Here is a 15,376-nt window from a genome sequence, read left to right on the forward strand (position 1 = left end):
CAGACCAAATGGTTCTAGAGGCAGCAACAAAGACTAGGCTATGCCTGTCATTACAGCCTCCCCAGTTATGATACGTGCAGAAATAAACCACATTACCCAGGCCTGATGTGTCTAACATACGAGTGCTAAAAGCCCCATATCCCCAACTGGTTTGTATCTGCAGTAAGAAGTTTAACTACTCGCGTCCAACAAGCCTGGATGAGCATGCCAAATTAAAGCAGAGTTTCAAAGAAAAAGTTAACAACAAGAAGAGTTATTTGGTTAAGTGTAATTCACCATGAAAAAATACAGCATTTTAGTTCATACAGGAAGTTAGCTCCTACAGAATTCTTTGGTTTTATTTACGTGAAAGCCAAGAGAAGCCTGAATTCCAATCTTCTACAGAAAGGAAGTAAACTGATCAGCAAGATGGTATTGAAACTGTGGTTATTCAGATACTTGTCAGTTCCCCTACCGTACAGATGAAGTCTGCATGGCTGGAGATAAGGAACAGTACTGTGAAATGCTGAGAAGCCTAAAATCCCACTAAGAAAATCCCCTGCATTTGACATTTAGCACTTTTGAGAACAAGCTATAAACAGGGTTAAAGAGCAGATGTTGCGCTCCTCTAATTACATTATGGAAAAAATGCTGGTACATGAAGTGCACAATTCAGATTTAAGAGAGAGGCACAGGTTCACAGGCCAGACACACAGCTACACAACAAAAAAAGCGACTGAAACTTCTCCAACTTCCAAGCTTGTTAGCTACAAGCAATGCCTTGACTTGTGCTGCATTTTAATTAGAACTGAAACTCTTAAGAGCAGAGCAGCCCTCAAACATACTTCCAACTCCAAGTTCTAAAAGAACTGGTGCCTGAAGACACTATTCAAGCTATTTGAATCACTAGAACTTCCCACTTCTGGAGCAATAAACACGACCATAGTTAAGAAGAATTTTATGTCAAGTAAGATTCAGTTTGGGGTACTTCAGAAATAATTCTTGAAGTGTTGAGTTCTACTCACCCTCTATGTTTAGGTATTAGTTCTAGTATATCCTATGGAGAAAATGAGCACTTTGCAAAGAAAAATAGTGACTTAGCATGGCACAACTCGTTCAACTTGCTGTTAGTAACTCAAATAGTACAGACTACATTAAAGAAGTGGAATCAATGGAAGGTCTTCAGGGTTATAAAGAACTTATGCTGAAAGGGAATGAAATGAAATTTTGGTCTTGAGCTTTCATGTTCTAACTACTTCAAAAGAAAGATTTAAACAGTTTGGTTGTGAGAAAGTTCAGTTCAGATGCATCACTACATATGAAATTAGATGACCCTGCAAACTGAAAGAACAAAAAAAAATCTGATACAGACTACAAGACTGTTTCTCAGTTCATCTGAAGCAACAGGAAAGATCTAGCATGCTAGCCACAAGATAACTGAGTCACAAATCTAATACAATCACTTTTTTCCTTCCACTATTATGCATGTTGCTGTCAGTATAGCTAGGAAAATGCCATGCCACTGCACAGCTCAGCGATAAGACCTCACCTGTGGTTCCAGTGCATGATTCTACTGAATACCCTACAGACCAACCCACCCTCAGCTCTTCATTTCCCAATTCTGTCCTTCTGCTTATCTAGTCTAGTTCAAGAGCTCCGTTTTTAGTTTAAAAAAAGACTAAGGATAAACAGCTGATCTTTATTAATAGATCAAGGTGAAAACTGAAAGAAGTGCTATTTAAGCCTGAACATGATTCTGACACAGAGATACAAGCTGCTAAGAACTACCTGGAATAAAACTAGCTGGACCAGATCGATTTATTGTTCTAGAAAGCTTTCTAAATTAATAAGGCTAAAAGGAACAAAGGGTACAGTTTAAGACAGACATTGACCAATCCAAAAAAGAACAGCATCACATCAAGCCTTGAAATAGCAAGAGGTCCAGAGAGCATAAGAGGTCCTTTCCAGTTCTGCCAAGCAAACAGGGTTACGGGAAACAGCTCAATGTGTGAAATACAACAAAAAAAATTACTGGCTGTCAGAGAGATGTTCTATACAAAATCGTGGAACAGTGGCAAGATACAAAATTGGAATTTAAACTAGAGCAAAAGCCCTCCAGTAACCTTGCAGCTGAGAGTCTTGGAACATTAAAAATGTAGGTCATTAGTTTTTACTCAAGTCCCATTTTAAACTTCCCAGTGGAGATCAGTAGGGAAGACAATCACTTTAAAAGGACATTTCTATTAAGTTTGCTGTCAAAGCTCACACCCAGCTCAATCAATACTCAGATCAATATATACACTTTGGCGGAAATCAAGAGAGATGGCAACTGTAATCTGATTGCCTGGGAAAGTCAAAGCTACCAGTGTACCCTGGAAAATCTATTCTGCCTAAACACTGTCTTGATACTGAAGACAAGGATCTGAACAATAAGGGATCATCAATACTTTGTAATTCAAAGGGAAAAAAAAAAAACTTGGATTAAGTTGGATCAAGAATAAAATACTAAGGAATATACTATCTACCTAAAGTAGATAATATAGCTACATATCTTAATCTGTATTAGTCTTTTCACCATAATTTGATTTCTATTTTGTTTGAATGCTACCACAGAAAGCAGACTCCCGTTCCTTTAACTGGGTGACTTTGGTTAAAGACACTTTTGTCCCAAGAATACCACACACCAACGAACATTTTCCTCTTTGGTTTAGAAGTGGAAGGTTTTCTACTTCAGGCTGAAAATGCTAAGTCCTATTTTATACAGGTTACTCAGCACCAACAATGAACCTCCAATTAAGGGAAGAAAAAAGAAAAAGCAGTGTATCTAGATACACATGAAAGCCCAACATCTGTTGCATTTCCTCCAGATCACACATGCTTCCTGTTCACTTCTTCAGAACTAAAGATGAAAACTAAGAATGAAGTACTGAAAATCTGTTCAGCATTAAAGACCTTAAAAGCAACTGAAGTTTATAACCAGACCGTGTCACTTCTTCAAGAAGCACAGAAGAGCCAATAAGCAAGCTGTTTTGCCTGCAATTTATGATGGTCTTACCAAAGAGATGACCTGTTCTGTCTGCTTTAAAGGAAAAGATTTGGAATGCTTCAGCACTTGAAAAAAATCTATTAGCTTAGAAGTAGAAGGGAAGCATTACCTTTTCTTCTACCTGAAGCAAGCAAAAGGCTTCAGGTCTTAAAGTAATTGTTAACAAACAAAAATAATGCCATAATGAAGATGCTGTACTGTGTTAGAAAATTAAGGCTAATTCAAGAATGACCAGTACTGAAATCAAGAACAACAAAGGGAAGGCACAAAATAACAGCAGAAGACAAAACCTTAAGAAGGTTGAAAAACTTGGTACAAGTAAATGACTCCAGCTATGACGGTCTGTCCTCATGTGAGAGCTGACTACAGGCAGCAGTGAGGACAAACCAGATGCCCCGGGAAATTTGTCAAATAAGGCATTTGAGCGAGTCTACAGGCCAAACATCTCATAACTGCTATTTATACCAAAGTTTTTGATGGTTAACCAGAACAAGCCAAGACAGGAAGCCAAAGAAATCTCAGTACTGTAACAAGCTGCTAGGACAAGACCTAACAACTAGCTGGGCTCTTCACACTAATGTACAGTGCCCTCTTAGATTGTGTTCAACTCCATCTTTGTAACATATGCTCCAGCAATGAACTGTTTATTCCTGGTACTAGTCCATGTACTTTTACTTACACTTCAATCTACACAGTTCAGCACTGCCTCGCTTCTTACACAGTACCTTTTGTATCTGTCTGCAAAGTATCTGTGATATTTGGATCTGAGGGGAAACTTCTGCAAAAACATTTTTATTTCCATTATACTTCTAAGGGAAAGAGAGATTAAATGAATTACATACTGCATTCAGCTCCTGCCTGTGCTATATTTTCTCTGCGTGTATCTGGTTAATATCCGAACTATTAGAACACAACAGATTTTATTACCTTTTTATTGATGTGACTGAATAAACAAGAATGTAGCCATTGATGTCTATGGAGTACGTCTGAGGAAATATGGAGTATTCATCCTGTAGAAAGAATAGAGCATTTATAATTGCTTACTGCCACAGTTGAGAGCTTGATGCTAGTAGATCAAGAGCAGTTTTCATTCATATTTGTAAGACATGAGGAACAGGACCTTTTTGCACATGTAGTGCTTTCACGACATTTTTTTCATCATGATGCCAGATGTGGCTTCGTTACCAAATTAAGAGAAAGGAAGGCAAGCCTGGGACACAAGCTTAGTTAGCCTGTTAGTCCGTATACTCTACAGCTTTTTTGCTTTATTCCCTCTAAGACTATGGATCAGCCAAAGCTATTCCCAATCCTCTTACCCCACTTAATTATCAGTTTACACTAGTACAAAACATCCACTCTGTCCTACCGCTAATTACCAATTATGCCTCTTATCTTGCTAGTGATACATTTCAATCAAATTCTACATTTCAACGGCTGAAGACAGGATCTGGCACTTCAAAACTGCCAAGTGGCAATGACCACATCTAAATTACCCAAGGGGTCCGTTAGGAAGTAAGGAGCTGTGGCTTACCAACTAACGCACGCTTATCAACCGTAGATGGACCAACTACAATTATTAGTTGCTTCATGCCAAATGGAAGTTTCCTTTATACAGCAAATGTTTCATAGAAAAACAACAACAATATAACAAAAACACAACCTCAGACACTTAATTTCTAAACTTACTACCCCTGTAGAAAAGGAAATGACCAACTAGGTAAATGAAACTGATATACTGCAGAAAAACACAACACAAGTAAAATGAATCCCATGTTAAATATCTAGATTGAAAGACTGCAGTAGCAGTTCCCAGGTAACATTTACATTTTGACACGAGCTATACATCTTACTGTATGGGTTCTCAAATTTTTTAACCTGTGTTTCTAACGATGTTAATTTTAGCTTAAGATCATGACCTCACTGTATGTTGTCACGACTGAACAGATGGAGCAGTGCAGTTACGCAGCTGAAATCTAGACAGCTAAAAGGAATCAAACTTCCTTAACTAGCGAATGGAAGGAAAGCCTTTCATAAATTAACTTCACAGATTCAGCCAAAAAAAGTTTTGGAGAATGACACCTGCAAAAGGCGCTGCCCTTTGCCTTTAATGCTACACACTGAGGTTGACCTTCCCCCATCCTTACTTAAATGCCAAACTGCCACTTCTGCTGGCTGTGTAATCCAAAAGTCAATACAGAAGGGGTCTGAGCTGGCCTGCATGCAAAACAAGTGAAAGTGCAATTCTGTAGCCATTTGCCTTTATCTGGAATTACTCTGGATTGCTACAGTTTGAATTTGATTTATACTCCTGTTTTGCGACCCCACACCAAGACTTCTGTTTAAATGAACTACATAAATCTGAATACGGTACCACGAAAGGTAAAGATGCACAAGACAAAAAAAAAAACAAAAAAGGTAACCAAGAAAACTAATTTTTAGCTTGTTAGTTAAAAAACCTGCTGAGCCTCTTGGGATTTGTAGGTCAAATTAAAAACTTTGCCAAGCAACAAAACAAACCTAGGTATAACTCTAGGTATAATGTTAGTTTCACAATTTCAATTTACATTGAAACAACCCTGAAAATAAACCTCAGCAACAGAGACATGTCACTGGTGAAGTCACGTTGCCTTCTGAGAAGGCCTTCTCTTTTTCAAAGAGAAATTTTTACCTTCATTACCATGCTACAGTTTGAGACGCACACGAAGTGAAGCCTACAGGGCTTGCTCTGCTGCTCACAGCCCACCCATCCCTCAACCTCACTCTCCTCTGCAGAACATTCCCATCGAACACCACTTGCCCCAGCACGCGTGGTCAATATTGTTTCTAATCCCTCTGACAGATTACAACATTGCTGATTAACACCACAAATTAACAGCATATAAAAATAAGGTGTGGTTATTCTTAAATCATGTAGTTCTCTTCAAAGAAGGTGATCAAACATACCTAGAAGGTCACAGCCCTTCTGAAGACTCTCCCAGCTCTAAGCAAGTGTCCTGCAGCTTTCAAGTCTTGGTGAAATGTGCTGATAGCACTTAAGACTGTTTAACACCGGTCAGCTTGCAAAAATCAAAAAGCACAAGCCCGGAACTCACAGAAGCTAAGCACACGTAACCAACAAAAAGTTTAGGGTAGCAATACAAGGATCTATCGGTCCCTTTTCTTTTTTTAAATACACAGTTTCTCAAAAGATGGAGCACTGCTATGTGTGGAACGTGCACTCTCACCTGCAATTGCTGCCAAGCAACACTACGTAATGACCACCTTTATTTCATGAAGCTACTGACCATGCCACAGGATGGTTGTTTATTGTCTCCTCCTGCACTCCCTGCCATTACACCAAGCTCAGAAGCATGCAAGGAACCATCACTTACTCAAAAATGTAAACAAACTGCAGTGGTTTATGGGCAGCCCAGTAAGCACTACCTACACGCATTGCTGCCTACTCCGTGCGACTATTTCATGGACACGGTCGTGGTGTGTTGTAGCTGGAGACCACAAATGGGAGAAAGTCGTGAAAAGCTTCCCTCTGGGTTATCAAACTGGGTTATGGACCAGCTTAGTCCAGATTTTAGCCCTTCTGGTACATCAGAGTTAAAGCAGGTTGTTCTTCACTTTTTTAGGCATATGTACTTTAACCACTAGCTACTGTTTCAATTTCAATAGACAGGAAAAAAAAACCCTTATATAAATACCACGCAGCTCCCTGGGGATTAAGTTAGAAGCTGAACTTCAGCTTTGAACGCGTGGTCGCAACCAACTTCGCTCGTCAGGAGTATGAACAGCCATTGCCTTATCTCTGATGAGATTCAAAGGAAGAAAGATTACTTACTTGGCCAGCAGTGTCAACCAGCTGAAGATGATATTCTTGGCCATTTACTGTGATCAATTTTGTAAAAGCTGGAGGAAACAAGAAACACACACACATTTCAGAATTATGAACAAGGAAGGGATCAGAAGTCACTTATCTGTGCCGTTGTCAGCTGAAAGGTTAAGAAAAAGCTTTCGTTAGAGACTTTAAAGTAGCTAGATCAGATTGCTGTAATTTCAACTAGCACATTTTTGGTATTGAACCTCAGAAAATTACTTTAAAATTTCAAATTTCAAAAGATTCTTCAAAAAGATTCTTATGCTGCACGCAGCAGTTCTTCCTTCAGAGTTACTTAAAAATGAAGAGCAAAAAAAGCTTTTTACATGCATTTCAAAGAGACTTCTAGGCAACTGTAATTTGTGGTAACATGAGACACTTCCATACAATTAGCATCAAAGCCAACTTTGAACTTAATATAGGGTATTCTCCCCAGTTTCCAAGCAGTTTAGCAAGATCAATTTCCTAAATGTAAATACCACGAGGTAAATGATCTGCATTAAAAAAAAAACTCTTTGGAGGCTAAGACACACACAGCCTAGCTTATGAATATGCTAAAGCTAAATAATGGGAATGTAGCTAGCAGCTCACCACCGTGCTTGCACATTTGCCGTAGCTACCAGTCTGTTTAGTCCTCAGTCAGGAAGTACATTCAGTTCCTGAGAGATGAGAATTGCTTCTCTTCCCGGGATTTATGAGATGCCAACGCACTGCGAGCTGAGGAACCTTACTCAGTGTTTGTATTATGCAACTGCAAAAGCAAAGCGTGTCAGAGCTCTTGTGGCATGATGTGCTACCGAGCACTACACGGAGCAAGCAGAGCACAGAGCCAGCTCCAGAGCTTTGTTTTGCCCTTAGTGTCGGACTGTAACACACAGAAACGGGACAGTACAAATATACCGAATAAGGTTTGTGTTGTCTCCTGGATAAGGGAATTTTCCCAGGTATTAAGTCATGAGAAGCTTCAACTTTCCTTGCAACGATGACCGGGGAAATAGCCAACTCTGCAGCGACACGCTGATCGTGCCCTGAACTGGCCATCCGAAGCTCCCTGTTCTCAATCCAACTGTGCAATCCTGCCCACGCCTTCTGTGTCTCGTACAGGCTCCCCTAAAAGCTGAAGTTCGCCAGCTTTCCTCCTCCCCGCCAGCACTTGCTGCCCTGCCAAGCCCCCACAACGCACGCATTATCTCGAGTAAATGGCCTGACTCCACGCCGAAATATCCGAAACTCTCAGTTTCGGCCCTAGTAAATCCAAGCGTCCTTTTTAAAAATGGACAACCCAAACAAAGCGAAGCCAAACTACTGCAGGATGTCCACACACACAGCATGGAGCGTGCGTGCAGTTTCCATCATGATACAAGTGCAATTTGAATGAAGCCTCAAGAAAAGCTCCTACCAGATCCCGCCTATCCCCAGAGGTTAGGAAGCAGAAATCCCCAAAAGCTTTTTGCTGTGGCAGGGACAGAAGCCACTGCTTGCTGGAACAGATGTTAAGGTGCAGGGTTGCCATAAACGGCGTCGCTGCTTCAAGTGTGAGGGAAAACAGCCTCATCTGGAGGGATGTCCTGCGTTAACAGGTACCCGAACAGTAACAGCCTCTCTCCGGTCTCTTGACACCTCACACACACATCGAAGTGCTCTGTAACCAAACTAGTTTCAAGAGCCCCATGAAGTTAATATTTAAAAAGGGACGGAGACAGATGGCAGCTTTTTCAGCCTATTCTGGAAGCCTAGAATAGACCGAGCAGCAGAGACATCATCATCATCAGTACCAAAAGCAAACTGTGACAGAGCTGGGGAAGGGAAACGGTGGAGGAGTCACCGCAGGCTGCGTGATGAGAACTGTTAGCTCAGCACGGAAACTTCCAGCACCAGCAACAGCTTACTTGGGCAGCACAAACCTCTTCTGATGCTGTCGGAATTAACAACTCCCTGGTCTTTGCTGAAGCTTTTTAAGAACACTCCTGGTAAGAATTACATCCCAGGAAAAACCTGCAGCTGTATTTAGTGAGGGTCAGTGACCCATGAGCCATTCTGGGACGTGTTGCTTGCTCCTGTGCCTACAAGCAAGATGAATGCAACCAGTAACACCACCATGGCACAGTACGGCTCCTCCTGCGATGGCAAGAAGAGATTTCTGCAGACCAGAACGAGTCTCCGCAGTCCGCGTCATAACACGGCCATCTGTGAAACGTTGCTCATCAGCTGAAGCATGGCTGAAGCCTGTTTTAGCTCGATGAAGCACACGGATCTCAGAACAGGAGATGCTCACAGCTTGCAACACACAGCTTAAGTGGCGTTATGTGAAGGAACTGCCATCCCATCCCACCTTCGGTTGGTTCAGCTCTGGTGCAACTCAGAATTGGGTGATACAGTGACCAGCACGCCTCCAAACAGATGTATTTATGCAACTAAGGGGTATTGCAAAGGGAACTAAAGCCACATTGGTCTCAGGGACAGCTCTGCACAGCACAGCCCCGACTGCTGCCGTGCCTCAGAAGCAGCGTAACTCCCACAGCAACTCCATCACCTCTGGCCACTGCTCCCCACGCCCAAGGCCATTCAGTTCCACTGACACGAATGAAGTGGTTTGCACATGCAACTCAAGTGCCAGCTGCTGCGAGAGCAAGCCATTATGGTAAGAAACGCGTACCAGGCTTATGAATGTGCTTTCAGACCAACACCTCCACTGAGTAAGAGGTAGGGGAGTGGTGTGAAACGATTCCCAGAGCTCTTGGCTGGTAAATGCATCCAGCTTATTAGGGTTCATCACTTCCTACCTTTTGCAAACCTTCCTAATTATCTTTAATCCAAGGTCAGTGCCTATCACGAATCCCTCAGGACATCTTTTATAATACCGAGATGTGTAATACAACAGAGCTATTTTGGGTTTTTCTCAGAAGCCTCATTTACACCCAAGAAGGCCACTCAGCAGCAGCTTCTGGGAAGCAGCAGACTGTCACCTTCCAGCACAGCTGGCTTGACACACCTGGGAGAAGCTGAGCCTTAAGGGTGCTTCCAGCAGCCCATCCAAACCTCCACAGCTACCAGGTGCTTCCACCCCCTCCCCTTTCTAATACACTTTTAATCACCATTGTATTTAAAAAAAAAAAAAAAAAAATAGAGGGAGGGGAGGTAGAAAGACCCTAGGGGAAGACTGCTTCCCCCAGGGAGTTACTAAGCCTGGTTTGCTGGAGAAAATATTGCTGAGATGCAGGCAAGATGCAGTTTTCCTGCAACACAAAGTCACTGAATTAATGATAACCGAAGAGATCCCTGCAAAGACGGGGGCAGGGGGAGCTGTGGGCACGTCGTCTTCATTTTCAATTCCTTCTGACCTATTTGCTTTGAGCTCCAAATTAAGATTTTTGGTGTTAGTCCAATAAAAATTTAAGAGTTTAAAATTCTTCTGGTCTTTGGGGAAGCACACTATAGAACGCCTGAGCTCATCTGCCTCCAGCCAGCTCCGCGTCCACACGGACTCCTTCCACGCACTCCTGCTCTGCAGTGGTTTTGCTTCTCTTTCCACGATTTCCTCACGTAATTGTTCCACTGGTTTCTCAACCTGGTTGTCTCCAGGACAGCCACCCATCACAGCGTCACTCTCGTTGGGACATTAGGAAGAGGAAATCCTATTTTGCTAAGCAATTAACTCACCTCCACTGCTGCCACAAAATGGCACAAGTTACTCTTCCCGATGCACAAGTTTACGAGAAGCAACTGAATTCAACACGCTTATTAACTTAGATAAACTAACTTTTCTGGTTCTAATGTGATATAAACAAAGCAAAATGCAGCAGAGAAGTGCTGACTTTAATGAACATTAAGTGAAACCCGATGCAGCTTATTTTCCCTGCACCACTTCCAAAGAAGGTAAAGATTTTTACATTGGAAAAGGAAACTGCTGGAATATTAGGTCATGTTCTTATAGTTCAAGGCTTACACTCTATGCATCTTGTTCCTGGGAGAGCTTAACTATAGCTTGCTTTCAGTGCAGTTTAATTTTAGACTCGATTTCTCATGCAAGGTATATTATTTGAGGACAAAAATTGTAAAGACCAAGCTACCAGCAGTACTGCAGTTTCCTACCCTCTCATCAGTGCTGTTAAAATATTTTGATCATTATCAATAACAATTTTTGGAGACAAAACAGAAATCACATAGGCCAGACCACTCTTCAGCCTGTATTTTTTCCCCCCAATCACTATATGAAAGTTAAAAGGTTTTACAGCCTGCTTTAAAGCACTGAAGAAATGCAACAGCCTTCATCATCATCCCTTCTACGTGAACTTGGATTTCTGAACCCCCCTTTCCCAGTATTGTTAATTGGATTCAAAATTAAATGCAGGGAAAGCATAGAGAGTTGATTACACGTATCATGCCTTATGACCTCAGACAGAATCAGAAGCATACAGCTAGAGGTGTCAAAAGACTTGACTGATTAAGAAATTATAATTAGAAAAAGCGTGTGAAAGATTAAGAACTTAATTCAAAAGAAGCATTTTATACTAGGACAGACTTCCTACTGTTTTGAACCTCGGTGCACATCTTGTAGGTTTTCAACCCCTACTTCCCAGCGACACATTCTGAAGCCAGAAGGGACCTTCAATTCTCTACCTTTCAGAGAGCAAATTCCTCCAGCGATCCTGCAGATCACAAGACTTGCGCCAAAAGAATAATGCTGTTTGTTTTCTGAACAAGCACGAAATCATGCGAACTGTTGAGCTTTTTCAAGATGTCCCCATGCCCAAAGTTTTCATGGCCATGACATACTTAATGTTCTGCACCCCGAGAGAGTGAGTGCTGCCAACCAGAAGTACCAAATAATTGCAGAATTGATGCACAGCTCAATTATCCACACGTATGTAATCAAGCTTAGTAGCCAACAGAGATTCTAACCAAATCCAGGCATAGAGTAACTCTGAGTGTGATGTTTTAAATGAGTTTTTTCATATAGTTAAATGCTACCAGTGATAGACATGCAACTAGAGAGCACAGGAGTTACGGACAATAGATTCCTGTGTACAGGAGTTCGGAAAGGGTAAAACAAGCCCATCTTGTGTCAAGGTGTCAAAATGCTAAAACAAGATATACAGACACTCCCCCACACTTTGGAGACAGACTTTGACTCTTTGCATCTCATATCACTTCCACATACATGCAGAAAACTACAAGATTACTTTAAATATTTCACATTTTTATAGTGCAGACAGTGAAAAACTACCTGTCCCAATTACTGCCAAGATCTAAAGTACTGAAATCTAAGGCACAATCTCATTTGTTAATGGTTTTAATTCAAAGCAAACCATGTTTTAACTCTAACAAAGTAAAACAGGATGATGGAAACTGCTTAAGAGAGCCCTAGAAGGACTGACAGATCACTCACGTCAAAAGGCAAATTATCCAGCTTGATTTGCTAAAGCAAAACAAGAGGTTCTTCAGAAAGCAGTGTTTGAATTTTAGCTCCCAGTGTTTGATTTTTTAGTTCCAAACAGTAAAATAATCCTGAATAAAATGTGCTGATGGCCACTGACTCCTAATTATTGTGTTAGTCAAGAAGTAATCTTGTGCTGACTACTTCATTCCAAATTCCAGACTAACACACAGACTCAACATCCTACTGTGTTAATTCAACTTGAACTTAAACATTAAAGTAACAAGCTGCAATGTTAAAATACAGATTATTTACATAGGCACTTATATAACTATGACTTTTAACAAAACTAGCTACAGAAGAGCAGCTTATCAGTTTACTTACTGTTCTCTATGGTTGGATCGTATGAATCAACGAACTGCCCTTCCACAAACTGAATCGTCAGTGAAGATTTTCCTGTAAAGCAAGGAAAAAGATCGTTGGTATTGGAACAAGTCTGCAGGCTGTTACCACTTCACATTTGGTAGTAGACAGAGTAATTTTTATTCTTTTTTTTTTTTTTTTTTTAACAAGAGCTGATATGAGCTTTGTATGGTACACGTAAACTATCCATACACAACAACTGACCTATTTTTAAATTAAGTGCCTATTCCTAGGCACCGAGTCTCCTGAGCTTACACCAAAAACACTGCAGAAGCTACTCAGCACGCGTTGTGCTTTTGTTTTAACACAGATCCTATAGCATTATTTCAATGTCTCTTCCAGTTGAAAGTTGCAAAGTCTAACCCTCAGAAAACTAAATTTAACAAACTGTTATATCTGGAAGGTTTTTCCATCCAGAAGCAAGAAAACCAGAAATAATTTTTAGTCATCTCATGGACAACTAGTCACTTGGATAGCATTAACTAAATTTGGGTTGACTAGAAGGCTGGATACCTTTCCCTTGACAAAAGGATGACCTCAAAACTCTTGAGATCAACATACTCTCTTCTTCTACTCATCCTATTAATGTCCCACAACAACAGAGCAGTGGATGCAGTGTTTTAAGCATAATGATTGAGGCAGCATCATTGGATTTTTATTTTTTAAAGCAATTTAGCAGCAACTTTTGCAGATGACTCAACATTCCCAGTTTGCATGTTGTACTTAGTAGCAAATTTAAAAAAAGGAAACTAAGCTGTCTTGAAAGATTTTACAAGATGATAAATGAAAAATGAGTCGCATACATTGACCATAAGTAACTTTAAAGCTCTGAAAAAAAAAGATATTTTAAAGCATTACCAAAGTCTTAACAGAATTTCCATTACAGCACATCATCTACATTTGGGAATCCACTAGATCCTATTACATCATGTTTACTGGACAAATATACTCTTATAAAGATTGCCAAGTGTGCTAGCTGCCTCTGGATGAGTACACACTGTGTTCCTTTATGCTTCTTGCTGATGAAAGTATAAACAAAATATGACCCCGAGTTAAAAGTTAGCATCAAGACCATCCTACTCAGTAGAAGCATTTCAATGACATCAACAATAACTGATATTTCGGGTGAGCCAGGCTGCAGCAAAACTATTTTCCTGACTTAATTGCTTTGTATAAAGATTGTCCACTGGCAGTGCTTAAACCACGTTATGTTTACACTTTGCTGGAGAAAAAAGTTCTTTCCTAAGCATTCCTCCAGGAGGTATGAAAAAACAGTTTTCCATTTTTTTCCCTGGTTCTTGCTTCCTCATACAAGGCTCTTGACCCGTTCACATTCAAATTTTTTACTTTTTATGTCAACATACTTAGGAAATCGCTTTGCTAACAGCATGCTAAAAATGACAAGTCAGACAAATAAGGTAAAGGATGAGAGCGGTGCAAGGGCAGTTCCATTCAGTATCTACACATGAAGTCAGCTCCTTCATTAACTGCAACACTTTCTGGATTGACTTCTGCAGACACTGAGGAAGAAAGTGTTGCAGAGTATCATCACCTCAGGATCTTGCGATTAAAGAAAGCCATAACCTTCATCAACTCACTGCTTAGCTTATTTAACATCGCTTCCCAGCTCTGCCATGCTTTTATCCCTTTGCTGTTACCCTATCAATCTTGGTGGTTTATTCAAAGACCAGCATGCAACCTTTTGAAAGCTCTTTTTAAAATAAAATTCAAATTCTTAGGTATCTTTTTCTGATACAACAGTGCAAGTAAAGATATGATACCCAGTGCAGTGGAAGGGACCTTAAGGACAACCCAGCTCCAAAGATGCCACGGGCTGGGATGCCACCCACGAGGTCAGGTTGCCCAGGGCCTCATCCAACCTCCAGGAACGGGGCATCCACAGCTTCTCTGGGCAGCACCAGCAGCAGGTTAAACGCTTTATTCTAAAACAGAGCTGTTATATCTTCAGGTTGTCTACCTAGAACAGAAAAGCTGAGCACAGCTCGCTGCTGAACAGCTTTCCCCCTAAGAAGGATCCTAAACTGCAAGACACGGCTGCTACCGGCTGTGCTAAGTTTGGAAACCGAGTACTAGGAAGGAGTCTGAGCCAAGAGCAAATGCTGCATGTAACATCCAGCTGCATTAATTACTGCTTTCCTCCCAGCAGTGAAAGGGAAAGAAACAAACCAAAATAAAAGACTGCAGCACTATTCCACCACTCTCCTCCTCATTTCCTTCAAGCTCCCTAACAAACCTGCTGCAATGCCACAGCTGGGATCCCAAATGATCCTGCTTTTTCTCCCCGAGCCACAGGGCAGCCCCCCAGCCTTAGGGTCAGCCACGTACCCCATGGGTAAACACACACAGCAGCATCCTGCTGAAGCAAGGCTCCCAAAAATTCAGAGCCTACGTCATTACCAGCCCCCGTGCCACATCCCATGCCCGGGAAGCATGCAGGACTGTGTCAACAACAGCTCGGCCTGAACTTTGTCCCACAGGTTTTTATTCCAGGCCTTTGAACCAGGCTCATGGACAGAGAGGAGAATTCAGGTCACCGCTGAGCTCCTGTCTCCTCTTTCCCCAGAAAGATCAGGCAGCTCCGCTCGGGGTTTTCGGAGAATTACAACACAAATGCACAGCCTGCCAGGCACAGGCCAAGGAAAGGCACCCAGCTGTGCTCACTGCA

At 41.3% G+C, this 15,376-nt stretch overlaps 1 protein-coding gene across 2 annotated transcripts in view; it reads right to left on the bottom strand.

The window, feature by feature from the left end:
• RHEB (Ras homolog, mTORC1 binding) overlaps nt 1-15,376 on the bottom strand; it is a 39,438-nt gene that overhangs the window by 8,396 nt on the left and 15,666 nt on the right. For both annotated transcript variants that reach the window (XM_082753233.1, XM_082753232.1), the window contains exons 2-4: nt 12,652-12,723; nt 6,855-6,922; nt 3,953-4,035 (exon numbers count right to left, since the gene is read on the bottom strand). In XM_082753233.1, the coding sequence (XP_082609359.1) occupies nt 3,953-4,035; nt 6,855-6,922; nt 12,652-12,723 (223 nt within the window). The remainder of the gene's footprint in view (nt 1-3,952; nt 4,036-6,854; nt 6,923-12,651; nt 12,724-15,376) is intronic.

The sequence above is a fragment of the Aythya marila genome (assembly GCF_965140915.1).
Source record: "Aythya marila genome assembly, chromosome: 2".
NCBI classification, from domain to species: Eukaryota; Metazoa; Chordata; class Aves; order Anseriformes; family Anatidae; genus Aythya; species Aythya marila.